General features: G+C 39.5%; 2 protein-coding genes across 4 annotated transcripts; both read right to left on the bottom strand.

Moving 5' to 3' along the window:
• Positions 1 to 216: 216 nt before the first annotated feature.
• ccnyl1 (cyclin Y-like 1) lies at positions 217 to 13,684 on the bottom strand. The gene is made up of 10 exons (XM_062431578.1): positions 12,700 to 13,684; positions 9,425 to 9,499; positions 9,052 to 9,095; positions 7,538 to 7,638; positions 7,185 to 7,220; positions 7,022 to 7,073; positions 5,857 to 5,976; positions 4,936 to 5,102; positions 2,265 to 2,427; positions 217 to 1,814 (listed from the first exon to the last, which is right to left on the bottom strand). Exons 1-10 carry the CDS (start codon positions 12,860 to 12,862, stop codon positions 1,698 to 1,700), a joined length of 1,038 nt encoding a protein of 345 aa, XP_062287562.1. The 5' UTR covers positions 12,863 to 13,684; the 3' UTR covers positions 217 to 1,697.
• Positions 13,685 to 19,178: 5,494 nt separating this feature from the next.
• On the bottom strand, positions 19,179 to 22,404 carry creb1b (cAMP responsive element binding protein 1b). 3 transcript variants are annotated; one of them, XM_062431542.1, is made up of 7 exons: positions 22,290 to 22,404; positions 22,003 to 22,163; positions 21,808 to 21,908; positions 20,699 to 20,853; positions 20,402 to 20,587; positions 19,533 to 19,686; positions 19,179 to 19,323 (listed from the first exon to the last, which is right to left on the bottom strand). In XM_062431542.1, the coding sequence occupies exons 1-7, from the start codon at positions 22,402 to 22,404 to the stop codon at positions 19,179 to 19,181; spliced, it is 1,017 nt and encodes a 338-aa protein (XP_062287526.1). The 3 variants fall into 3 exon arrangements, with proteins under 3 accessions (XP_062287526.1, XP_062287525.1, XP_062287527.1); XM_062431541.1 differs by having other exon boundaries at positions 21,808 to 21,956; positions 22,003 to 22,149; positions 22,300 to 22,404; XM_062431543.1 differs by having other exon boundaries at positions 22,003 to 22,149; positions 22,300 to 22,404.
• Positions 22,405 to 26,416: the final 4,012 nt, after the last annotated feature.

Raw genomic sequence — 26,416 nt, 5'->3', positions numbered from 1 at the left:
TCATTCAAATGGAAACTAAGTGAGTATGAAAGGGAATTGTTTAGTCATGGCGGTGAGACGCCCAAATCCTGACACATGTTTATTTAGTGTATGACGGTCTAAACATCTGGCACACTCAACACTAAGCATGTGTTCTTTGTGTTTGTGATGAGGCGGCTCATCTCTGCTGTAAACCTATCATCATCATATCACACAATAACCACAACAGTCAATCTGTTACATGATTAGTGTTTATTTAAAATACTCCATCTGCAAATGGTTTTCAATTAAAAACAAGATAAATTTCACAGCTAGTAGCCTACATAGTAAGCAAAAAGGAGAGGAGTATCCATCAGTCTTTTTTTCCTCCTTTTTTCTTTTTTTTTTTTACTCCCCTCAATATCTATGTAGTGTGTTCGAAAAGCTCTGGTTGGGGGGGTCGGGGGGGCCTGGGACGAGCACAGGTGTAGTGATCTGTTCAGGATGATTTGAGGGGACGATACTGTGTGTGAGGCTGAACCACATGGACCCCGAACCTACATTACGTCCTCCTAACTGTATCAATACTGATCCACTATCTGCGTTTGGCTCCCTTCTGACCACCTGAAGAGTATTTGAAAAGTAAAAGTGAATCCAGACCGGCACTCCTGATTCCTGATTCCTTGATGGACTGTAACAGACGATGGCTGACTGGCAAAATTCTTCAGCCAAAAATCTGCTTAAATACTCTAAAGTGTAATACCTTATTATCTGAGACATGCTGTAATAGTCCATCCAAATCTAAACGGCAAGAGATTTGTACTCAAACAGAATCCGACACCACAGATATTAACAGTAAACAAATCTGATTTACACTCTCAAAAGTAAAGTTTGGTATTAACTCTAATTTACAAGGAGCAGTTTTTGCATTAGGCGTGATGTGTTTGTTGACATGATAAGTCTGGTAATATTCTACATCTCTGTTATTGTCTACAAACCCAATGAAAAGACCAATATCCAACTAATGAACCGTTCTAATGTCTATCCAACCTTGATTTACTCATATATGCTTTTTTGCCATGATTTGACATTTTCCTTTATTACCATGGATACATTAATACCCCCACACATACCACCCTGCTGCCACAAATCCTCATCAGAGAAACAAATGTGGATCAATCCGCCACTGATGGATGGTCCTCAACAAATGCAACAACAGCCTCCAGTCTGTTGTGTTAGCTACAGTAGGTCAGCAACAGTGTGGGATGTTGGTTTTGGTCTTTCCATGAGATTTGTTGGCAATGAGAAACATCTAGAAAACACATCAGCCTCATCCTTTCATGCTGAATGTCATAATTGTTTGTTTTTTCCTTTCTACAAATGTTTAAAAACAATCAAAATTCCCCCTTCAAAAGATCAGATACATTAGAACCATTCCTAGTTGATAGTCTCTTGGAGATAAGGGATATGTTAAGTATAAATAGGGAATTTTGTAAAAAGAGTTGCATTGTCACATTTTTTAGTGTACACCTTAATTTTCAAGTTTTGGTTGACAAATCCTGCAGCTGTGACAGCTGTGATGTCAATTAGCGTTTGGGCCGGTTTTACAGTAGCGGTTCACGCCTGAATCCTGCGTGACGGGGGCCGTGCTGACCCTCAGAGGCGGCCGCGTTGGTCTGCGGCTGGCTGTGGAGTAGCTGGGCTTTGGAAGTCAGAGGGGCAGGTGGCAGCAGTCTGGCCTATGAGAGCACAGCGTTGGAGTGTCGTATACCTATCAGGTTGTCTGCGCTGAGGGATCGTCTCATCGCTGATCGACTCAGGTCCTTATACTTGTCTTCACATAGTCTTGAAATGGCCTGAAACAACAAATGCAAACTATTCATCCGACTTCCACCTAGAAAGATTCAGTCCATGGAGACTCTTTCTAAAAATAAACACGGGTTCTTTAGGATGTGAAGCAGAGCTGAAACAATGAGTTGATTAGTTGTCAAGTCTTACATTAATCACTAACTCATTCATTGTTTTGAGTCAGTTTTTAAATCATCATTGTAAAGTGAATATCTTTGAGCTGTGGACTGCTGAAATGGACCACAAGAACAGTGATCCCCATTTTCTGCTATTTTATGGACCAAACAACTGATCCATTTATTGAGAAAATATTCAACAGAATATTTCATCAATAATGAATGAAAAGATAGTTGTGTCCCTTATGTGAAGTAGCCACTAGCTTCTCATCTGAGGTCAGAGGCAGTACAGGAGTATGTCAATAGCTGCATCATGACAAAACAAAGGAAAGGGCAGCTCACCTCTAGTTTCTGGGCACGCTGGTTGTCGAGGGGCTCCAGAGGAAAGCTGAGGTTGTTGTCGTCGGCCAGCTGCCGCAGATCAAAGTAGTACTTGGCATACACGCTGGCTGGCACGTTGATGTTGAACTGGAGCAGCTCCAGGAAGTGGCGCTCCATCTCATTCCTGGAGGTTGCAAAGATACCTGAGAGTTACTCCAGACAGACAAAACTTCTCTCAGTCTTGACTCTGCTCAAAAACCTACTGCTGATGCTGTTTGCCTCAAGACATTACAATGAGTGCAGCAGAGGATCGACGTCCCCCGAAGAATCTGTCATCTTGCAATCATAAGAATTGATGCAAATCATTCTGAAAAAATACTGTTTAATTTACCCCTTACACACTGTTCAGGGTCACATTTGACCCACTCTTTACATATTAGAGCTGTAAAAACTTTATACACATTTTATATATGCAAATGTACTCATTTGGACCATAAAATAGTGATTGTGAATGTCTTTTAATCAAACAGAAGGATTAATCAAACATGTATTAATGACTGATGGGGAATTTATGAATGTGAATTGGTGTAGAGACTAATTATGAGTCAGAACATGAACAGTATGTAAAGGGTTAAAGAATGTTTGCAAACTTCACCCATACCTCCTCTTTCACACTAAAACAATGAATTCAGATGAGCCAAGGTCAAACTAAAATCAACGCTCCAGCTGTTTGAACTCCACAGATGCAAATCTGTGGAAAACCAAACCACCTTTTTAAAAGAATATGAAGACCTGCTGATACTCAGGATGAAATGATGACGTAGCTTCACAGAAAAAAACATGTCTTCTTATCTGTCTCCCTGCTTTCCTGATTGTTCTGATTGATGAGAATCAGAGCACAACAGGTGATGTGATTTCTTGTATTACCTGTTAGTGTGCTGAAATTCTAAATATAAGACAGAAAACTCTTCCAAGGTAAGAGCCATACCTCCCTCTCTCTCACACACACACACACTTCCTACATGTATGTCTGAGCACCCGGCTGGAGTGTGGCAGCTCATCTTCTCTTGACTACAACCTCCATCATCCTTCCTCATCATCACAGCCATGAGAAAAACTAAAGGGGAGGTGGTCGCCAAGGAGACCGCATCCAGGATGCTTTGTTGGTCAGCAAAGGTGCTGTGAGTGAGTGTGTGAGTGTGTATGTGTGTGTGATATCTGGTCTCCCGGGGCAACTAATGGAGTGGGCGAGAGCCAGGGGCCATTATGCAGAAGCAGTGAGAGCACTTGAGACCCTCCCCTCCATTTCTCTCTGTTTCTCTCTCTACCCTTCTTTCCATCCCATCCCTCGCTCAGCGTCCCCCCCCCAGACCCGACCGGGCTCACAAAGACACTTCAATGACGGCAATGAAAACAGAGCAGGGAGAGTGGAGGTCAGACATATGAGAGGGGAAAGAGAGAGAACACACATGCAGGCAGAGCACACACCTTTCCAAATCACAAAAAACAAGGAGGCACTTTCAACCTCTTACACACACACACACACACACACACACACACACACACACACACACACACACACACACACACACACACACACACACACACACACACACACACACACACACACACACACACACACACACACACACACACACACACACGTTTAGGTCATTTCTGGGGACATTACATAGACTTACATTCATTTCCTGTAGAATTAACCTAACCAAACCTGTACCACTCACATGAAAATCTGCATTTTAACAACTGGCGACACTTATTTTGTCTCCAATTAACCAGCTTTTAGTGTGAAATGTGTCCCTGAAAGTAGCTTATGAAAGCCACCAGCAGGTGAAGCAATTGGAAATCAAGTCTGGGTGCTCTGAGTGCAGCTCTTCACCGGTTTATAGATGAGTGACAGCACAGATGATACAGCTTCCTTCTATCCAGCCACCTCTCTTCCTCTGTCTGCTTTAAGTGCATCTTTGTTGTTATATTTTTTTCATTAGGGGCAAACAATATAATGCTGTACTGGACCTGTGTCGTCTTTGTTAGGGATCTTCTTTTTCTCTACTTCGAGCATCTCGGAGAGCAAAGACTCAGAGCTGCTAGATTTAGAAGATGAAATTGTACAAAAATGAAGGTGTCTTTTCCTTGCATTAGCTGAATGAGCCTGCCACACTACTCAGGCACTTCCTGGAGTATTCAAGGTCTGTCCAGGACATGTAACCCCTGCAAGATGTTTTAGGTCTGGCCTGGTGTCTCCTCCCAGATGCCTGAGCCACCTCACAAAGCTTATTTTAGCGCCAGAGCAGTTGTGCTCTCAATTTGATTTGAAACTGAAAGGACACCACTTCTGCCTGCTAACTATCTTTACACTAGGGCTGGGTATCAGTACTCAATACCTTTAAGGTATCAACTTAAATAAATCGATACCAAGTAGTATCGAAACATCTCCCGTCAAACGATACCTGTAATCGATCCTTTTTGCACCCAGAGCTAGACAATATGACTATTTGTATGGACTTAATCACAGCCAATCAACACAAGCATTCTTCGGTTTAATGCTAGTGATTGGCCCACTGCCACAGCAGCTACAACCCATCTGTGGTGGTGAAGTTGCAATGTAATGCTAATGATGGGTATCAAATGAAGTCCTCGGTTGGTATCAACTGTTTGGGTGTTAACTCACATGTCCTCCACCGTGATGTCTTTGAGGATCTGGCAGTAGTCGACGTTCCACACGGCCTGGTCGTCCCACACTTTGGAGGCCAGCAGGATGGCTCCCAGGACGATGCGCTTCCAGTTGGAGGGGCAGATATCCAGCTCGGCGTAGGTCAGCAGGCGCTCCAGGTACACCTTTGATGGAGTAGGTGTTGAAAAGTTGAAGAGATTTTAGAAGTTCTGTCATTATTAATGATATCATTACACTAGAGATGTGTTTCATTTGCGCTACAGTGCTGCTGTCACACAGCCTGCAGAGATTTTTATTCATATGTTAGTGTGTGAACATGAAGAATGATTTGGGTGTAAAAAAAAAAAAAAAAAAAGTAGCAGCTTCTCATTTTTAGCGGGCGCTGACTGTCACTTTTCTCAAGTTTATTATAAACATGACAAAATGAATTAACATTACATTACCTTCCTGAGTGAGGTCATGACTGACAACATTGAGACTTGTCTGTTTTTAAGTTCCTCTGCAGTCAAGATACATATTTTGTTAACATTGCCTAGACTACTTCCTGCATCATTAATCAGCAACTTCATCTTTACAGGCAGCACAGTTACTTTGATTGTTGAGTGTTTAAAAAATGTTTCAGGGTGATGGTGCTCTGCTTGACTCAGGGCAGCTTCACATAGAGTGTTTAAATATTCCTCTGCTCTTTGGCCTCAAATGTCTTTTGTAATGATGTGTGACATCCAGCATGTGTCCTGATCATCAGGGACACGCTCACCTGTCACAGGGAGTCTGTGTAGCTTTACTGCCCTCTGGTGACCAGGTTTCAGACTTACTAAAAACTGATCTAATATTGAACTTTTTATTCTCAGAAGGGAATACATTTCACATTTAGTGTGAATAGCTTTTAATTAAGGAAAAAACAAAAGGGAGACTTACAAGAGTGACAATGGCACATTCTGCAGTGAGCTGTGCAGCACTGAAGAGCGTTCTAACGAAGCGGTAGATCAGCTTGTGTTCTGGGTCTACGCGGGAGTAGTTGTCTGGCACTGGCTCTCTCTGCAGGGGAGCAACACAGAACAGTAGTTTAAAGTGAGTCTGATGCCATGACGTCATCTTTAAGTACATGAACAGCGAAATAAAGAAGAAGCCGTTTGATTATGTCATTAAAATCCACTGATGTTGAATTATCTGAAAAGAAATGACATTTGCACCATTTTTTACCAAAAGTAAGACTGAATGCTCCTGAAAATGTCAAATGGTGTAACCACAAAAGAATGATAAATAATGTATCCACCTACAGTGTATTTAAGTGGACTTATACAAATAATGACTTCACTTAAAACATGTAAATGTTTCCTGATCTCCATGATTCCCCAGATTAAATGTAATATTTAGAACAATTGTATTCCATTACCTTTATTTAATATAAAAAGTTATAATGTAAGATCATGCCAAACTAGTTGATATGGTGTTTTATTGAGAATTTACTGTTTTTAAGCAAGTTGAATTATTTGGTACAAAGTTTTTATGGTTACACCACATAGACATTTTTGCCATAATCCTCTAATATATTCTCTCAAAATGGATTAAAAGCAGAAATGTTATGATGAGTCCACACAAAAAGAATGTGTGCAAGTTATTCATATTTTCACATTTTATCCCCTTTAAATTTGACTAAACCACATGGACACAAAAAACCTCACTGACCCATAAACAAGACCAAAAGCTGCAAGTAGTAATGTTTATTTTATCTGTGTGCTACTTCATTCCAAATTTCCCTCTTAACCCCTCATTATTGTGTTCTTCAGTTTGGAGCCTCCAATCTGAGCTTTGAGAGTCTTCATATTAGTCATGTGTCCTTAACAGAAGTCTACAACCGAATGGAAACTCATTTATAAAGACTGTAAGAGAGGAGGAGAAAGGATTATTGGTTGCTTTTTACACCGGCGAATCATTGGTCGTTGAAACAGACGTGGACATAATAATAAACTATTAAACTATTGGTTTGGAGAAGTGACTTTCTGTCCATTTGTCTTGCTGCTGGACGCCAGATAACGAGCCTTTCTGACAGTTCTTGTAAATCTAAAATCATCATACTCACTGATAAGGGGTGCAACTTCTCATCAAAGATGTCCAATGACTTGTCAGAGTCCCTAAACAGCACAGAATGCATTTGTCAACACATTTTACAAATAGACAGTTTATATCAACACAATTAGTCTTATAAAAGATGATGAAGAGCTAATTAAAACATGTCCACCCACCTGTTTTTGATGTGGTAGTATATTGCTAAAGTGACACTGGAGAAAAAAACAAAATACTTCATTAGTTTTGTTATATTATAGTTATTAAAAGTAGTGTTTTCTCTCTCTCTCTCTGTGTGTTTGTGTGTGTGTGTGTGTGTGTGTGTGTGTGTGTGTGTGGTGTGACTAAATATTTGCAGATTTTCCTCCAGATAATCCACATGAAACCTGTTTATCCACATTGAGTCAAATATTAGAGCAGGCTGTCCTACATTAAGCTCTGGATTATCTGTTGTAGTCACGCATCCACTAATTACTCCAGCATTCCATCGTGATGCTAACAGTCAAATGTTTACTAGCACATCATCTCTCACCATTTGATTGTGCTTTTGAGGTTGGGCTGGCTGACGGTGCTGTCGTCTATGAAGATGGTGGAACAGGAGCTGTACTTCTTTGACAGTGGACCAGGAGATACCTTTAAACGTAGAAAACACACACAGTTAATAACAACAATAATAATAATAATAATAATAATAATAATAATAATACTATATTCTTGGTATTATTTACATCACAGTTGTAGCACATAGCTTTAGTGTTGTAAGGCTACTCTGAAGGCTTTTCACACCCACACTTCCCTTTGACATCTCTGGTTAAATGAAGCCATTGTGGATCACTCATTTTTGCAATACTATATGATTTATTTATTTGAAGTAACTCAATTTGTAAAAAAAAAAAAAAAAAAGAAAGAAAGAAAAAAAGGTGTTTAATTTGACAGATAAGCCAAAGATATTTGAACTATAAAGTGTCTCTAAGGATATTCTTAAAAACTGACATCTTCAGTGTAGCCTTTAACTACTACTGCACTTCTTTAAAAATGTATTTGACTTGATTTGATATATTCTATTTAACAGGTATAGTTTCATTTAAATGAGGACTATTGACCATCATTTTCCTATAATATGTGTAATAAGTTGGGATGAAGTTGGCTAAAAAGGTGTAACACAGAATTGGGTGGCTGATTTATACCTTATGCTTTATAAACAGTCAAACCAGACCAGGTCAATTTGGAACCAGGAGGACAAAAGTTGCACAGTTGACGAGAAGACAACAAGAGGTTTGAGCTCCTTTTACTATGTGCTTCTCCATCTTATATTGTTTGCTTTGTTGTTCCTTTTTTTTAACATTGCCATTATGGCCCTTTAAATGTGAAGCATGTAAGTGTATGTAATTGAATTTGTTGAACTTTGAGCTGCATTTATTGTATGAAAGCTGTTATACAAATAAAGTTATTTATCATCACAATCATCATCTAGAAAATCAGCTATATCCCAATATACTTGTAACTATTATTATTATTATCATCGTTATTATCATGGATCATCTATAAAATCTGCTTTATCATAACATACATATATGATTATTGTTATTGTTAGTAGTAGGAGTAGTCATAGTAGTGCTATTATTATTATTATCATCATCACCATTATTATAGCTTATCTAGAAAATCTGCGATGTCACTACAAACATATGTAAATATTATTATTATTTTTATTATTATTACTATCATTGTTCTTAACCTTTATTTTACCTCTAAAGACCATTGAGGAGGAATCCTCATTTACAATGGTGTCAACAAATAACAACAATGCAAAACTATATCAGATAGATAAATAAAAGAAAAGAAAAATGAATCAAAGTAAACATAAGATTATGGTGAAGTTAAAGACATCTGCAACCAATGAAAAACGGTGTGAGATAAAGCCGTTGTAACCACAGTATAAAGCTGCATATCTTGTGGTAGAGGACTTCCTCATGTGATGCAGTGAATGAAATGAGTTGAGTAATTATATCAGATATGAAGTCAGCATTTAGATTCAACACTTACATGACTGATATGGTTTATGTGGTTGCTTTTCCTCTTGTCTCGTACTGTAAAAGGAAGCAAAACATGTTTAGCAGAGCTGAGATACAAACAGTCAATTTACAGTACATGCTTTCAATAACAATGACTAGAAAATGTAGACAGTTCACTTGCAGCTGCTGACATTTACAGCAACCTTACAGGCTGAGCAAACTTCATCAAACTCTACATTAAAGTAAGTAGTGATGTTTTAATACCACTGCTAGAATTCCATAGAAAACAACATGGAAAATGATTCAAATTCATACAGTTATGTGTATATTTCCATCTCAAACAATGTTATAGTCTTCCTGTAAATAGTGTGTCAGATGTGGGACATGATGTGAGGGCTGCTCACCGTCTGTCTGGGACTTGCTGAGGAAGATGGTGCTGGCTCTGGCGTGGTCTGAGGGGTTGGACTCCTGGGCCAGCTCTGAGGAAGCAAAATCTGAGTGTAAGCATGTGAGGACAATGACCATCAGCCTACAGAGTTGCTTTATGTCACTCCTGGTTATTAATGATGAAAAGGAGGAAACCAGGAGTGGTTAACTGACTTCTCAATATTTTCATTATGCTTCATTATCAGGTTCAGAGCTGCGGTAACCTCCTGTCTCACATTTGAGGTCATGATCTTCTTATATTATGACTATATGATGTGTTTTATACAAACAGTTTGAGCCTGTAAGACTTCTCCACCCAACAGGCAGCTATTTTAAAACCCCATGTAATTAAAATATTCATAGTTTTAATCCAGTGCTCCTGTGGTAATTATTCATTCATCTCATTATATCACTATCAGAGTATTTCTGGCTTTGTTTGATGACTCATCCTGTGCTCATGGGTGTTTACAAAAATGAATCTTGATCATATAAAACCACACCACACAGAGACAGGAGGAGGTATGTGTTTTGGGTCCTCTGTTGCTGTGTTTGGCACCAAACTCAAAGTCACAGCCACTTTTTAATGGTCCAGATTTGATGGAAATCCCTATGTAAGTGTACACCGCTCACATATTGTGTTTCACTGTTAAATACATCACAGTGCAGAGGCTGAAGACGCTCTGCTAGTGTTTAATAGAGCCTTTAAGACTTCCCTGACAACTACTTTTTACACAATTATCATATTTCAACACTGGTATTGCTTCCTGTGTCAAACTTCTGAAACAGCTGTGTAAAACTGGTGGAGTTAACTTTTGAATGAAGGGGTTTATTATGAAAAACTGGCATCAAAATGTGTATAAACCTACAATTATTTTGGCTGGAAAAAGGTTACAGTTCATCACTTCATATTTTAAACTGGAATCATTTGGCAGGGTGTGAAACATACGGGGTCGAATCCAGTTCACTGGAAAGTGTGATGGCAGGTTACAGGAGCAAGTTCAGCTGTGATGAGGTCACGTAAAATACTGCTTCAGAGGTTTTTCCATCCAGACCAGAAAACAGTTCTATATAATATATAAAATAATGGCTACATATTGTCGACTTTTATTCTGAAATTTGATGACTTTTCCTAAAGTGGCCAAAAATGCACAGAAATATAAACTATTTTAAAATGTTATATTTTTGTATAGGTACCACAAATTTGTGTCCAATGAGGCTGTTCTGGGTCAAATCTGAGCCGTATCTATTGAAATGTGTTTTAGTGAAATGAATAGTTAGTTTTAATAAGATAGTAGTTTATATGATGTAGCAGTGAAGACTGATGGCTCTAATGGTTATACAATAAACCCCACAGTTCCATAAAGTTCTTGTCATTTTCACTTTACATAAAATACATTTCCATCATTATTGCTATGTTATATTTTCATGTCTTAGGTAAAATAGGACATGATATTGTGTGATAGGAGCTGTTTAGTGGTGTAAAAGCTAAAAAATACACTCTCTCTGAAACATGAATCAAGGTTTAATCACACATTTATTGATCAGTCAGATCGACTATTGGTGCTTTCTAAACACGTCTGTGGTTCAACATTTGGTATAGACACTTTTTATGAGAGGATTCTTAGACTGGAACATACTGCAAAAATGTAGAATATGAACAGTATGTAAGGCTTAAAACATCTCAGGCTGTTCATCTGTTTTGTAAATAGATTATTTATTATAGTAAAGTTATATTATATATTATTTATAGGTTATTATGCAATGGTTTCACTCTTCTGGCCCACTTAAGATCAAATTGGCTTGAACACACCCCTGATCTGGACACAGAAGTCATGTTGTGTATGAGGAGTTAACATTGTAGACTTATTGGTTTTTAGCATGTGAACCACTTATGGATGTTAAGATACTTCCAGACAGAGCTGTACATTGAAGACGACACTTGTTCATACATGACTAAAAGAACTGTGTCTTTCATCCAAATGTGTGCAGACAGCACATTACATAAAAGACGAGGGATTAGGAGATGGCAGCATGTGTGAAGTGACGACAGCCAGAAGAGACACAAGGAATGTAAGGAAGGACTGCTGGACTGATTCTGACCCTCACCCTGCCAACAGCTGGCCTCACACACACACACACACACACACTACTGCCCACCACAACATGAGTGGAATGAACAGAGTGTGAGTCTGAGAGTCTGAGGAGTGGCGACACGAGGGCTGAGAGTGCAACGCTGAGCTTCGGCCTTTATCACAGAGAATGATCTGAGATGCTTTCACCATCAGGGCTCTGTCTTACTGAGGTCATTCCTCCTGTTCATACTGACCACTACAAGACCCCTTCCTAATCTGTTTCCAATGAAAGGGATGGGGCAACACATCCACAGTCCACCTTTAAAACACAACATTGTGCTTTGTGAAAAAAGTGTATTCAAAAGTTAATCTGGGGTTAATATGAGTTAAGTGGGTATCTTCCAAGAGGTCAAAAAAGTCCCTACAATAGTGATTGTGAATGTCTTTTAATCAAACAGAAGGATTAATCAAACATGTATTAATGACTGATGGGGAATTTATGAATGTGAATTGGTGTAAAGACTAATGATTAGTCAGAATATGAACAGTATGTGAGGGTTAAATAAACTCTAGGCTGTTAAGAAAAGAAATTGACAATAATAATAAAGGGGAATGTTTTTATTGTTCTATTTCAGAGTGGTTAATACAGTGCCGACGATGATGAGCGGCTTGTTTTCATTGTTCGTTTCCGACTTGGTAATGTGACGCCAGTGGAATCAATATGATGCAGTGCCCAGCTTAAGAGTGCCAAGAATGTCCTCATCATGGGTGCACTACTGGCAGTAAACACGCCTGGCAACTTGGCAAGACTTAAAAAGAGGGCAATTGTGTGTGAGTGTGTCTTTACAGTCTTGAAAGAGGGGTTTATTGTCATATTGTTATGTATTACAATAAAGATCTGCACTCTATGTGTTTAGTTTATCCATATTAGTGGTGTGGTCCAATATCCAGGCAAGTATAAGGGTGTGTGTGTGTGTCTGTGTGTAAATAAGGAGCAAGTATTTTCTGATCTGGTTTGAAGTTGTGTATTTAGGAATCCTATGAAGCTCACTCTTCACTATGACAGTGCCTTCTCCCTATTAACAAACATTATGGGTGTGTCTAATGCTGGCTCCAAATACAGGAAATCCTAATGATGTTTCAGGTGATAAAAGGTGCCGGGTATCAATTAATACACGTACCATCAGGGACTTCTCTGTCGCTTATATGCTGCAGGTAGGGCGCGGTGTTATCGTCGCTCACTTCGGTGCTGGTCTGGATCTCCTCCAGCCGCTCTGCCGGTTGCCTCGAAGGAAGTTTGGGGCTCGACTCCGGAGAGACGCAGCATGACACCGTGTTGCCCATCCCAAACGCCGGTGTACGCTTAACGCTATTGCAGCTAAGTCCAAGTAGTGCAAATATATGTGGCTAGCTGAAGTTAGCTGCACCCAGCTTCTTAAACATTACCGAGGCTATGTGGTACTGTTAGCACAACACTATGTTTGCGTGCTAGATCGCCGCCGTCCACCGACTCCCAGGAACCGCATTCCTGTCCATTTGTGGGTCTGCAGAGATTTAACAGTCACACAAGAGTTCGCCCCAGACAAGCTTAAGTTGCTCTGTTGTATAAAAACGACGTTGTCTCGTCTAATATTCGACGTGTTCTTTCATCGACAACAACAACCAGTACTTGGTTAAAAAGCAGGGGGTTGCCAATTCGTTCATTCATTCATTAGGCTAGAGTTTCGCTGCTAGGTAGCTAACTAGCATTTTGCATGCTAGCTAACTAGTTAGCCTGTCTCTTTAACTTTTTATACTAAGTTACACATTCATTTCCACCTTTCGGTATAAATTAAATACAAATGATGCTATACAAATAAATACGTTACGACTTCCAAACGTCAAACCCTGGTGAATACATTGTACGAGACTTTCCAAACAATCCCACTGATGTCCTCGTCTACTCGGCTCGGTGTGTCGCCAAATCTAGCCCGAGGCTTCTGCGGCCTTCAGTAGACAACTACGATTAAAAAAAGGATAGGAGAGACAGACAAATCCGTCACTGGGTGCAACAAATAAGGTTAGAATAGCAAAGCCCTCTTCTGGTTTCTCATCAGGCAAGAAACTCTAATAACCTGTCCGGTCTCTCCCATTAGTGCCTCCACCCCGTCTGACTTCTACCGTAGGTGCTTCTCCCCACAAACGCCATCTGTTACCGGAGCTCACATTCAACACTAGCTGGCACAGGGATGTTGTAACCCCGCCCACTTATGAATTCCATTCACTCCAATTGGCAGAGAAATCAAAACAATGAATTTCTTTAGTCGCTCATTGGTTGAAGGAGCCGTCTGTAAGAGAAGATTTAAACCGATGAAATGTATTTACAACGCTGCTATTTTCGTATCGTCACTGATCCGCACCCTTTTTTGACAGTGAAAACTGAATCCCGCCCCTTTCCCTGTCAATCAACGTATCCCAGCTCATTCAAGAAACAGGGTGAGGAAGACCACGAATGACAACACTTCACATTTTGCCTCTGATTTAAATTTGTTCAAAAACTATACTGGAAACATTATAACGGTAAAGGATTAAGGCATAATGAAAAAAAAAAAAATTAAGATCTGAGTGAGAATTATGGCTTCAAACTCAGCACTCAAATACATTTTTCACGTGGTCCTAATCCTCTTCCATACATCATATATTTGTTTCCAAGCGTTTCAGAAAGAAACACGGTATGAAAGCAGTGGTAGAAATAGTGTCTATAGATCCTATGATAGTTGTTACAACATTTTAGGTCAAATGTGACTATATGTAAAATGTTTCTGTAACCGGTAACCGGTAGGGGAATAAAAAATAATCTTATCATTTCCTGTCAACCCCTGTCATGTATGATGAGCAACATACAATAAAAAAACATGTAACAATCTTCAAGAGCAGTTTATTGCGACATAGCAAGTGTTTACAAAAGAGTGATGCAATGTCAGAGTTACAGCACTTTCAAATAATGAGCTGGTATTGTTTTACATGGTGACAGAAGTTGAAACAAACAGTATATTAATGCATCGTATGGCGACCTGGTCCCCACAAGATACAAGATACAATACATGGCACTTTTAAATCCATAACTTGTAAAAGTGGCAATATAGAAACTCATCACATGAAAAGTTAGAAAAAGATTATTATTGTTCTAGAAATTCTATATATGTACTTTTACACACATGAATATCAATCTGGTTCATGCACAAATGAGGGCTGTGGCGTAGAAACTATTCTGGCACAGAAATGAAAAAAACACAGTTGTTATTGTTGGTAAGATATTGTGTAATCACATCACATAGTTGAGCTCACTATATCAAATCAACATAAATAGATTATTACTAGATTCTTTTTTCAGCACCAGTACAGTATGTGTAAGTTAAGAAAGGTGACACCTCCCCTCCCCAACCAAAAAATTTAATTAAAAGTTTCATCTTGGTAACTTGGGTATCATAATGACATCGGTATCAAGAGTTTCGGGTGCTACTCAACCCTACACACATTTTTCACCCCCAGATTACTCACTTGCTCCAAAGTAGTGATTCTATATCAGATTGACTGCTTCCTCTCCCTCTCCTATGCACAACATGTCTTACATTGACTTCTCTAGACCACACAGTGACAGGTAAGAGGAGAGCAGAACAGGGATGACATGTACAGTACATGTTAATGTGTTGTGACAAAAGCTGTCTGAAGTATGAGGTGCTGTGCAGTTTCTTAAGCCTACTCAACCTTAAGACATGTTTAATCCTCCATACTTTACAAATACAAACAGTATGTATACTGTACAACATGACAAAGAGCTACCACAAACTGATGTCTTCTGATATCAATACAAAAGAAACAAAACACATCTTTAAACAGGTTCTGTTGTTTTTTTGGAAAGGTGTTTAGAGGGCAAACCTTTTTTTTTTTTACAAAGAAAAAACTTATAATCACACTGAGAATGAACAGTCATTGAATAAACCCACTCTGATTGTTAGCACCTCCTTTAGTGTGTCCAAACCCCTCAAATTTCCTCCTAGCACTATAATGAGCTTCTGAAAGTCATTCACAAAGCAAAGAAATTGAATTTCAGACAAAATAATCAACACAGTCCATTTTACTAGCTTCCAGAGCTTTCGGCCTAACAAAGTTATCAGGTAACACAAGTTATCAGGTAACAAGTTATCAGGTAACACAAGTTATCAGGTAACAAGTTATCAGGTAACACAAGTTATCAGGTAACAAGTTATCAGGTAACACAAGTTATCGCGTAACAGAAGTTATCGCGTAACAGAAGTTATCTCGTAACTGAAATTATCGCGTAACTCAAGTTATCGCGTAACATAAGTTATCGTGTAACTCAAGTTATCGCGTAACTCAAGTTATCGCGTGACATACGTTATCGCGTAACATAAGTTATCGCGTAACTCAAGTTATCGCGTAACAGAAGTTATCGTGTAACTCAAGTTATCGCGTAACTCAAGTTATCGCGTAACATACGTTATCGCGTAACATACGTTATCGCTTAACATACGTTATCGCGTAACATAAGTTATCGCGTAACTGAAGTTATCGCGTAACAGAAGTTATCGCGTAAAGTTATTGCGTCACTTAAGTGATCAGGTAACCCAAGTTATCAGGTTATCGCATGACATAAGTTATCACCACTTAAGTTATTGTGTAACAAGTTATTGCGTACCTTAGGTTATCAAGTAATTTAAGTAACTTATGTTCCATACTTAGGTCAGGTTAATATAATTGAAAGCTCTGGAAAAAGCTAGAGTGAACAGTATTCAGCCTAAGCACTATTTCCAATGTCAAGAATGCAGTTGTAGTTGTAACAGCATGTTGAATGAGCTGGAGGAAACTTCAGTGATTTGGAGTTACCAGGACAAAATCACAGTGTATCTTTAACAACAACAAAAAGTCAAAAATCTTTTAGTTTCAGGGAAGATTCAGGTCAGATATTCCAGTTGAAATGAGCAAATAATTGAATGTACCTTACTCAGCAACTGATAAATAAACATTTTGTGTAGCCTCGTAGTACCGTAAACTGTTAAAATACAATAAAACAAACATAAAAAAGGGCTCCAGTTGAAAGTTACATTGTGCTTTCATTAGATTCTCAGGTTTACAAGATAAAAACAAACGTACATGTCTGTAGCTGACTCGAGGGTTCTACACTTGGCTGCACTGGTGGCACAACTTATTTATCAGCCGTTTTTTCAAAGAAACTTAACAGATAAATAAGAAAACCGATGCTGCTCTCCACAGACTCACTCTTCTCTAATAAACACTGTCAACCATAAACAGAGCACAACACTCCAAAAGTATCACATCTCCTACAAAGGCCTCTCCTACTCGTACACTTAGCTGCCATGATTGCGGTAGGCCCGGTGGATCACGTGAAAACACACACACACACACACACACACACACACACACACACGTACATTGTCTTCTATTATACATCGACGTATGTTCCATACAAGCCATAAGAACTTCTTTTTTTTATCATATATATCAAATAAACAGAAATACATGATGTCTACACATGCTGTAGAGACTATATACAATCATATAAAAAAATAAACAGACTAATAAATACATGAACTGTAGATTCTCAAAAAGTGAGGCCCAACAGAAAGTGGATTATTAGTGTTAACTTGCTTTTCCCACCTGTATTCTACCACCAGTTATCACACTTCCACATTATAAGACAGACTGCAATATTATAAAACACTGAAAAATTAAATTTCATTGAACAATTTTTTGAATGGTGGTTATTTCTTTTCTTTTTTTTTTCTTTTTGAATTGTGGCCAAATGATGATGTTTGGCCTCAAATTTAACTGTAGTTGGCTTTGAAGAACATTTAGCAACATTTTTGGACAACCTGGATCTGATCATCAGACTACATTGGACTCACCCAGTGAACTTCTGATATCTGTGGATGCAGTGAGCAACATGAGCAAACACCCAGTTAAGTGAACGCATCTGGATTTCCATTAAAATTGTGCTTTGTCTTAAAAAAACAAACAATAAATAAGCGTGTGCATATTTGCAGCCAGTTGTACCTGGATGGAGGTATTTTGGATTTAAAAAAATGTATTTTAGATGGATTCATTTTTACTTCCAATATATTTAGATAGTATTGCTGCTTGTGTCGCTGCTTTCTTACATTTACCGACTTCAGTAGTTCAGTCAGTGAATAAAATGTCACCAAAATAAATAGAAAGGTTGGACAAAACTATAAAAACGGACACTCCGGGTTTCTTGAAATGTGCCTTCGCCTGCTTATAATCTGATTTAAATCGCAGGTCTGACAACAGTGTGTTGAGTAGAAGCAGAAATGTGGAGATAAGTGGAACTGTAGTGATCCGCTCTCTGCCGACATACTGTACTCACAGTCCCATTCCGTTAGGCAGTTGGTAGCATCTTTAAAAACATTTAGAAAAAAAACGGACTTGTCTGTGCCCAGTTGGTTAAAGAGTCCTTAAAACAAAGGGCCTTATTAGTGGAAAGTTAGTTTACATCAGAATATGGATCAAGTAGTGATTCAACATTAATTCAAAGTCTTTAACTGCGATTGACTGAGCTCACCTCATACAATAACATCAGACTCTCAACTGCTGTATGAATTGAGTTTGATATAAATATGAACTGAACTTGCTGTTAAATGTAGCATAAAGCAGGTCATTGCTGTTTCAATGTGTTCAATTTCACTCATATTAGAGGAAATGATGTGTTTTTATAAGCTGGGTCTTGCTGTCATAGTTGCGGCTGTTTGCTGTGTAACACTGAACTCACCACCCTGAATGTAAAGTTACCGTGGCAACATTAAAAAACAACAACATCTGATTTGGCTGTCATATAACATGACACCTTAAAAATAAGAAATCATTGCACAAGGTACATTAAACCGGAGGTAACCATAGAAACAACAGTGCTATCGCTTGCATAGTGAACATGAGAATGCACTGGTGGAATCCAATGAGACCAATGAAATATGAGCGTCAGGCTCTTATTTTGAAAGTCTAAACAAAGGTAACATTAAAAGTTACCGTAGTACTCCTATAAAACCATTATGAAGCATCTGAACCGGCAGATTCAAGGACGTTTACTTACTTATTGCAAAAATGAAGTAAAACTGAGATGTCCAACAAAAAGAGGCTTGTTGTCTAAAGAGAGTTTAAGGCTTATAATTCTTAAGTCTGTTTCATTGGACTCTGTCTCTGCACTTCTGTCCACAATCTGTACAATGGTGATGAGTACGATGTTTCGCTATTAGCCAAACCTATGACAATAAGATGCAGACTCTGGATTACTGGATTATTGATTACTGACCCATAAACACATAAGCAACATGTTAACAGCTGATTTCACCATCAGGACTGCAGCTAATGCTTTTAGACTCAAACATTTCTGGTTATTCATATCTTGTCATCAGACCCGGAAGACAGCACACACAGTAGTATTTTGTAGTGTACTGATAATGAAGAACTGTGCGTGAAGGTACCATGAACGTATCTGGATCGGGGGTGTCGTCAAAAAAACAGAGCCAGCCGTGTGCAAACTGGAAGGCCGGGCGTGCGGAATCGAACAGTCAGAGTGCTTTTTTGAAGGGACTGAAATTGCTACTAGGCCCGGTTTGGCGTTCAGTTACTCAGATTTATGGCAGTAAAGGTCTTTAAGGGCTTTGAGTTCTTCGATAAGAGTCTTGTTTTGGTTCTCCAGGACGGCCACTCGGTTCTCCAGACACTTAACATACTCCTTCTTCTTCCTGCGACATTCACGGGCTGCCTCTCTGTAGGAAGGATAAGACACAGTTTGTCTTTTTTGGGGTTGAGTTTTGGGAGGTTTTTTTTTTTCATTTCATAAATAAACTTACCAGAGCATTCACAGCAGTAAAACTAGTGCTGAGATGGAATTCTATCGCATTACTGACTAAAATGCTTTTTCCACACCTGCTGTGGATGCTGAGACAGCCTCTTTCCATTCCTCCTCTGTTCTTACCTGTTCTTCATGAGGCGGACCTCACGTTTGCGGGTCACCTCCTCGGTGGCGCCCTGGGTAGGGAGGGCGGGGGATGAGGCCATGACCACCCCCGGGGCGATGGTGCTGGTGGGGGCTGCTCGGATCTGATAGGCCTGGACGTCACCAGAGGCAGCTAGGTGGATTTAAAGGGGGAAAAAAAGCAGAGATTTAAATTCTTACTTCTTGAGAAAAGCAGAGTTTCGTTAGCTTGTTCACTGGAAAGTTGTTATTGTTTTATCATAACAAAGTCTGGACAATCAGATAGATTAGATAGACTGGGGTGCATTAAGTGAGAAAGATTAGTAAAGATACTGCTTGAGGTAAAAGAGACAACAGGAAGTTAGTTATTATACTTTGGCTTTTGGCTCCACTTCAGCTGCATATAAACCCAGCCAGCAGATGGAGCTACAGCAGTGTTTGTGTTACACAGCTCTCACTGCAGTTTACATTAAAAATCTGTATTCCTTCTCAGGGTCCTAACTGTTGCCAGCTCCCCAAAAGTGAAGCCAAAACATCTGGGTCTCCCCCTGGTGACTGGCTACGGTATAGGTCATTAGTCCCGTACATTTTAACGGATAGGACATGAGCCAACATTAAAAAAAATAAAATAAAATAAAAGTTCACACAAAGTAAACAGGAGGTGTGATATAATGATTGACAGCTGTTGACAGCCGTTCTCAAACCTCCGACTGAGGGGGCGTGTCCCACCGCTCCTGCATGGTCTACGTTGCAGACTCTGGCTCCAAATGACATCACAGAAGCAAGATGGAACACACTGCTATGTTAAATATGTATCTATAATACATATCATTTTAGATTCAGTTGATGTAACTCCAGCTCTCTCTCACCTTGAACCACCACCTGGTTACTGGGAACCAGTATCTGCTGGCCGTCGCTGGTCTGTGCATACTGGAGGATGGTGGCTCCGGGCTGAGCGGCTGCTGCTGCGTTGGTCATGGTCAGAGTCTGGATGCCCTGGACCCCGTCTGTACCGTTGTTAGCCAGCTGGATGGCCCCGCCCTGTGTGATTGCAACTGTGTGTTTGGTGATGATGGGGAAGAATTGGGAGGATAGAAAAAAAGAAAAATCAATAATAAAATCATCTGTGACATCACACTTGTGGCTTGTGGCGCTCTGTCACCTACTGTATTGGCCACTGCTGGTCTGGTAGATGGGTGTAGGGACAGTAACCGTGGTGATGGAGGGTGTGGCGGCAGCGGCTGACGAGTCCTCCTCCGCCTTTTCCTCCTCGATGCGAGGGACGGCCGGCGCATCTGACGAGAGGTCGTTCAGGATTTTTCTGTTGAGACAAACAACCACAGAGGTTTAAGTCCCAGCTTGTCAGACCCCATGTGCCATCAGTGTATGAATGTGTGTGAATAGGTGAATGTGACTTGTAGTGTAAAAGCCCTTTGAGTGGTTGGAAGACTAGAAAGGCACTGTAAGCACAGTCCATTTACCATTTACTATTTATATGGAAACTCATATGACAAGTTTTTATCCAAGTGCCATCAGAGAACTAAACTGCTGAATATCAGGCTAATAAGTACAACATTATCCATGCAGTTCACTATGTGCTATATAACTCAGTACATGTACTATGTATGTGTGTTTTCTACTATTCATTGTTTGTTTTTATGTATCATTTAGACTGTAATGTGTCTACTGTCTGTAGTTTTGTTTACTGTATAGAGACACTTCATTTCACTGTACATAATGACAATAAATACCTATGAATTGAACAGCTTTTTTGGTAGTATTATAAGTTTTCTTGAGTTATGGGATGTCATAATTGTGACTGATAGTGACACATCAGGTGTGTATTCATACAGGTGTGAATACCTGTATGAACACTGGGGCTGGGTATCGTTGAAAAAATGATGATACCAGTACCAAGCCAAGTACCCTTAAAGTGATACTGATACCCATCATGTGAATAGTATTATTAAATTGTATAAAATGTCACCACTCCTCCACATCTAAATGATTTGGTTTTTACACATATCTTTTTTGAAAGTCTTCAAATGATTAGTATTTAATCATTGCTGAATGCTTGCGTTGATTGGCTGTGAGCAAGTCCATATAAATAGTCATATTTTCTAGCTCTGGATGCAAAAAGGATCGATTGCAGGTATTGTTTGACGGAGACGTTTCCTTAATGCTTGGTATCAATTTATTTCAGTCAGTACCTTAAAAGGTATAGAGTACCCATACCCAGCCCTAATGAACACACACATGAGGTGTGTGTGATTACCTGTATGAGGGGCGTCGGGAAAGAATCTCTCTGCGTTTCTGAGAGTCGGTCACACTGTCTACCGACTCCTGTGAATCCTCGCTTTCTGCTATGGTGGAGATCTGGAATAAACAAACACATACATTACAATACATCATTAAAGCTTTTAGCTTTCATGTATCTGATGTTGCAGCTGTAACACTGTGTGTGTTTCACCTGTACAGTCTGGACCTGTGGAGACTGGATGACGGATGGCTGTGCAGCCTGGATGACGCCGTGCACCTGAACCGTCTGTCCGTTGGGAAGCTGCACCAGCGTTACCGTGGGACCCGTTGCTGAAGCGAGGCCTGTTGACATGGTTACCTGAAATTTGAAAAGCAATGTGATGTTTCTACATTAAAGGATATTGTAAAGCATTGTGTTTTCGTTTAGTTCAAAGTTAAAAACTAAGCTTAACTAAACTTGTGGATGCTTCGTCAGCAGTTTTTCAGTGTCAGTGACATCATCCGTTACCTGTGCCAAGGTGGCGAGCTGTGCCTGGGTGATCTGCTGGTTTTCCGTCTCGATCACAGCAGTCTCCGTCCCCTGCTGAGCCTCTGCTGCTGACTCCATCTTCATTGGCTGAGCTGAAGAGGAGGGGGAGGAGGGAGGGGTCACCAAGGAGTCACATAGGACAAAACATATTAACCAACTAATATCTCAGAAACCCAAATTTGCTTAATTAGATGCGAGAACATTCCTGGAAGATCAGCACATACTTTTTTACTTCTTGTTAATGTGAAAAGCATGAATGTTATGGTTATAGGAGGTTCCATTCAGTCTAATCAGGTGTGGTAGAGTCTTTTTATTTATTTGTTTGGCATATGTTAACTTGTAATGATATGAGAATGTTCCCAGAATGTTCCCACAATCTAAAAAGGTTCGCAGATCCCACTTGGTGCCCTCGAAGGTATCTTACTGTAAAAGATCAAATCTTTATCCATCTTCAAAAGTTCTGATCTACAGTAAAAGAAAAGTTCATTTGAAAGTTGTTAGCACAGTCATAAAAGTCTGATAGGAAGTTACAGTGGCTGAACTTCAAAATAAAAGTCTAGGAAATTGAATGCTTCAGTGGAACATTCAATAACAATTTTAATGAGAGAAGAGAGAGAGAAAACTAATGCCAACTAATCATATTGATTGTGTGAGTGGTGAAGTCATTTGAAGAGACTGAGTACTTTTATTAATCATTCTTATTGAATAATGTCTGGAATCCTGTGTGTGGATATCCAGAGCACCCAGAGCCAAGGACCAGTTCTAATGGATGATTCAGATGTGCAGAATGTAATGTTATTGCATTGTATTAGTGGTATTAGTAGTAGTAATGACTTATTACAGTCCCTATTAACTATTTTACAAAAAGAATGCACATAGAAATAAATCGATAACAATAAAAGTTGTTTAATCAAAAGGAAAACAAAGAAAAATATGACATTCAATTTTCATTACATTTCACTCAGTAATAGGGCTGTCACTTTTTATTCTATATTCAAATTTTCGATTCACTAACAAACTGCGTGACATTTGGTATTTGTTTGAACTTGACTTCTGACACCTAGTGACAGCCCTACTCAGTAATACTGACTCAACTGAGATGTGCTCAGAAGTTTCACTCTTCCTCACTTTTATCTAATTTATTATTGCTTATGTTCTAGGACTTTTTAAAGGTGTTTTTTTTAATAGGTTTTACTTTGTTACTATGTTTTCATGTCAACTCTATTATTTTATTGTGTTCACTGTTTGCATTTTTGCTCCTGTCACTGTGTCTGTCATGTATGTTGTTTATGTGCAGCTGTATTGAGCACTTTTAGCCCAAGACTAATTTACTTCAGGATAAAAAAGTTTATCTAAACCCGTCTAACTATAGTTATAAATACACTCAGATTTAGTCAGCAGCTGCTTGAAGTCATGTTTAGAAAAAGTGAATGTATTACCTAAAAAAAAGAAAAAAAAAGAAAGAAAAAGATTTTAGGCTTTTGGAGGATACGTTTTGGACTGCAGCCCCAGAATCTGCTACTGGACTCAACACTGAAAAACACAAGTGCTCTTAGAAGAAAATACATTCATCATATCACTAAAAGCATCAAAGCAAAGTCATGACCAGTAACACACACCTCTGTCCCTGCCTTCTGTTGCAGCAATGTTTACACAGAAATATGGATTATGCCTTTTTGTTGATGAGTTCTAATCAATAATCATATCAATTGCTAATATGTGTCTCTAGAGGGATTCTAATGTTGTATATACATGGCTATGTATGCGGCAGTGATGCATTCAATGTTCCTGCGTTTAATTATGTGTAAAAACAGCTTTAATGAATGAGTCAGGTTTTAAAAAGGTGACATATTTCAACCCATTGAACTCATGCTATTTTACTGTCCACTTTATATAACTTTAATAATGTACATTTTCCAATTGTGGGACTAACAAAGTAATATCTTATCAGTTCAGAATCTGACAGCAAATGACTATTTCTCAAACTATCAGTGTTCCTTTAGCACAATTCTAACATTTTAAGTGTCATTAAATATTTAATATTAACTTTATATAAAATAGAATAGGCTTACTTGTATTAATAACCCTCATTATTCCGCAAGCTGATAATAACATTGTAGGTAATACATGTTTTCAACTGTTAGCACAAGCTCTACAAACTGTTATGTCTTTTATGTCATCATATTGAATGTCCTGCATGCATTCAGTATTACAAAGTTGCAACAAATAGTTTAAGTGAAAATAAATTAATTTGAATTTAATTAACCATTTAATGGACAGGAAATAAAAATAATACTTTTTTTCTGATATATATTTTTTATTTTGTCAACTTATAACATTTGTCACCTCTTGGATTCAACACTAACTAAAGACTAGAAAGGAGAAACTAATCAATCATCTGAATCAATCCACCTGCATATATCATTATTATTACTGTTCTAATAAGTGAGCGGTGTTTCCTGCAGAGATGTGATCCCTTGCTGACTTCCGGCGGTACAGTGAGTGGAACTGAGTGATCTCACACTGTGCGTAGCTTCTCTCCGCTGTATGATTGGCTTTACACGTTTCTCCCTCTGCTTTTCAAAAATCACTGGGATGCTCCGTGTGTGACAGCAGCGGAGCCACATGGCCGGCCACCGCCCCCTCACTGCACACCGGTCACATCCCAGGAGAGAACTAACGAAAAGTCTAAACTCAAACTATGTGCGTGTGTGTGTGTGTGTGTTACATTAACAGGCCCGAATTCATGTTTTCAAGCAGCAACCAAACGCGGCGGCCTGCAATGGCCGATTTCTGTCAACACCAACCGAAGGAAAAATAGGAAAAAGATAGCTATTGAGTATTTAAAGATGATATGAGTGGGTGTGTGGTAAATAATAAAAATGTAACATCTAATAATGAGGTGAAAGTTGTAGAAAAAATGAGAATATCGCGCTGTTAATGTATTCATTGCGCCATTAAGGAAAAACAGCGCAAAGCTGCGCATAAAGCTCCGTGTAATTAGCATGTTGTGACAGTTGAGCACATTAACACTACTACAGTCCTATCACAGTTTGTGCTGTGTTTGAACACACTCACTCCCCCCTAGCTCACTAACAGAGCCGCACACTTGCTCCATTTGTCCCGAGCAGCCGCAGCCGCAGCCCCCCCTCCCTCCATCCTGCTACAAACACACAGCGGCGCCATGATCTCTTTGTTTCCTTCGGGCCGAACCCGACCAGACCGACCCTTTCTACAGCCGCGTCCCGTCTCTCTGAGCCCCGGACGCGACTCCGTCCTTACCGATACAGACTCCCTTCGTCACTCCCGGGCCTCCGCGGCTCCACTTTTATTCTGGCCGACACGTAAGAGCCCGCGTCAGGCTACACCTCCGCCGCGTCACCGGGAACAACAACACGGAGATTGGAGAAGGACGAGAAAGCAGATGGCGACAGTGGGCGGAAATGGTCGAAGTGCCAGCGGAGAAAGGCGGAAAATACCGACGACAAGCGGATCGGAACGATGTTCTGCTGCCTTGTGAAACGTTTGGCAAAACAACAAAATTGTACAACAAAAGTAGTTTTTGTAACGTGTACTGCAATCACCTGCTCGATGGTGATGTACAACTGTGCCATTGTCGTTCAACTGAAGAAATAGAAAAGTCATTAAAGTCCCCCTCCACTCAAAATATTTTCTTGTTCCTTCAGTTGGATATTTGAGCTTCACTGTGCAGAGTTTGTTTTCTGCTGAAGGGGGAAAGTTTCTCTTCGCTCACCAAAAATTATTAGTCTGACCAAAGATAATGCCATGTAATTCCAACATGATTTGTGACATCACAACTAGTCTGGATCCAATTGTGGTCCAGTAGTCAACTTACTAAAGTGTGATGTGGAAATGCGAACCATCAACTGCACATGTGGAGTGTTCAGTGAGGTAGCTGACATCTTTTGGCCAGCAGTTCAACTTATGATAGACATGTCCAAAACTATTCCATAAAGGGCTGTGTGCCTGCAGGTTTTTGTTCCAACCAATCAAGAGCACACAATTCAACCAATCAACTGTCTGAAGACTGAGATCAATTGATTCATTGAGTCAAGTCTGGTGTGCTCTTGCTTGG

The sequence above is a fragment of the Scomber scombrus genome, chromosome 13 (genome assembly GCF_963691925.1).
Source record: "Scomber scombrus chromosome 13, fScoSco1.1, whole genome shotgun sequence".
NCBI lineage: Eukaryota > Metazoa > Chordata > Actinopteri > Scombriformes > Scombridae > Scomber > Scomber scombrus.
Note: the sequence above shows the minus strand (reverse complement) of the source record. Positions and strands in the feature narration are given on the sequence as shown.

Excerpts from the sequence above, each read along its gene's own strand:
- ccnyl1 (XM_062431578.1), bottom strand. The coding sequence starts at position 12,862 with ATGGGCAACACGGTGTCATGCTGCGTCTCTCCGGAGTCGAGCCCCAAA. Across the intron at positions 5,103-5,856 it reads AATGTGCCATTGTCACTCTT|GTGTACCTGGAGCGCCTGCT; the intron begins GTAAGTCTCCCT and ends ACTCCATCAAAG. Across the intron at positions 1,815-2,264 it reads AGCGTGCCCAGAAACTAGAG|GCCATTTCAAGACTATGTGA; the intron begins GTGAGCTGCCCT and ends TTGTTGTTTCAG.
- creb1b (XM_062431541.1), bottom strand. The coding sequence starts at position 22,404 with ATGAAGATGGAGTCAGCAGCAGAGGCTCAGCAGGGGACGGAGACTGCT. Across the intron at positions 19,687-20,401 it reads TAACCAGGTGGTGGTTCAAG|CTGCCTCTGGTGACGTCCAG; the intron begins GTGAGAGAGAGC and ends AAATCCACCTAG. Across the intron at positions 19,324-19,532 it reads GTCCGCCTCATGAAGAACAG|AGAGGCAGCCCGTGAATGTC; the intron begins GTAAGAACAGAG and ends TCCTTCCTACAG.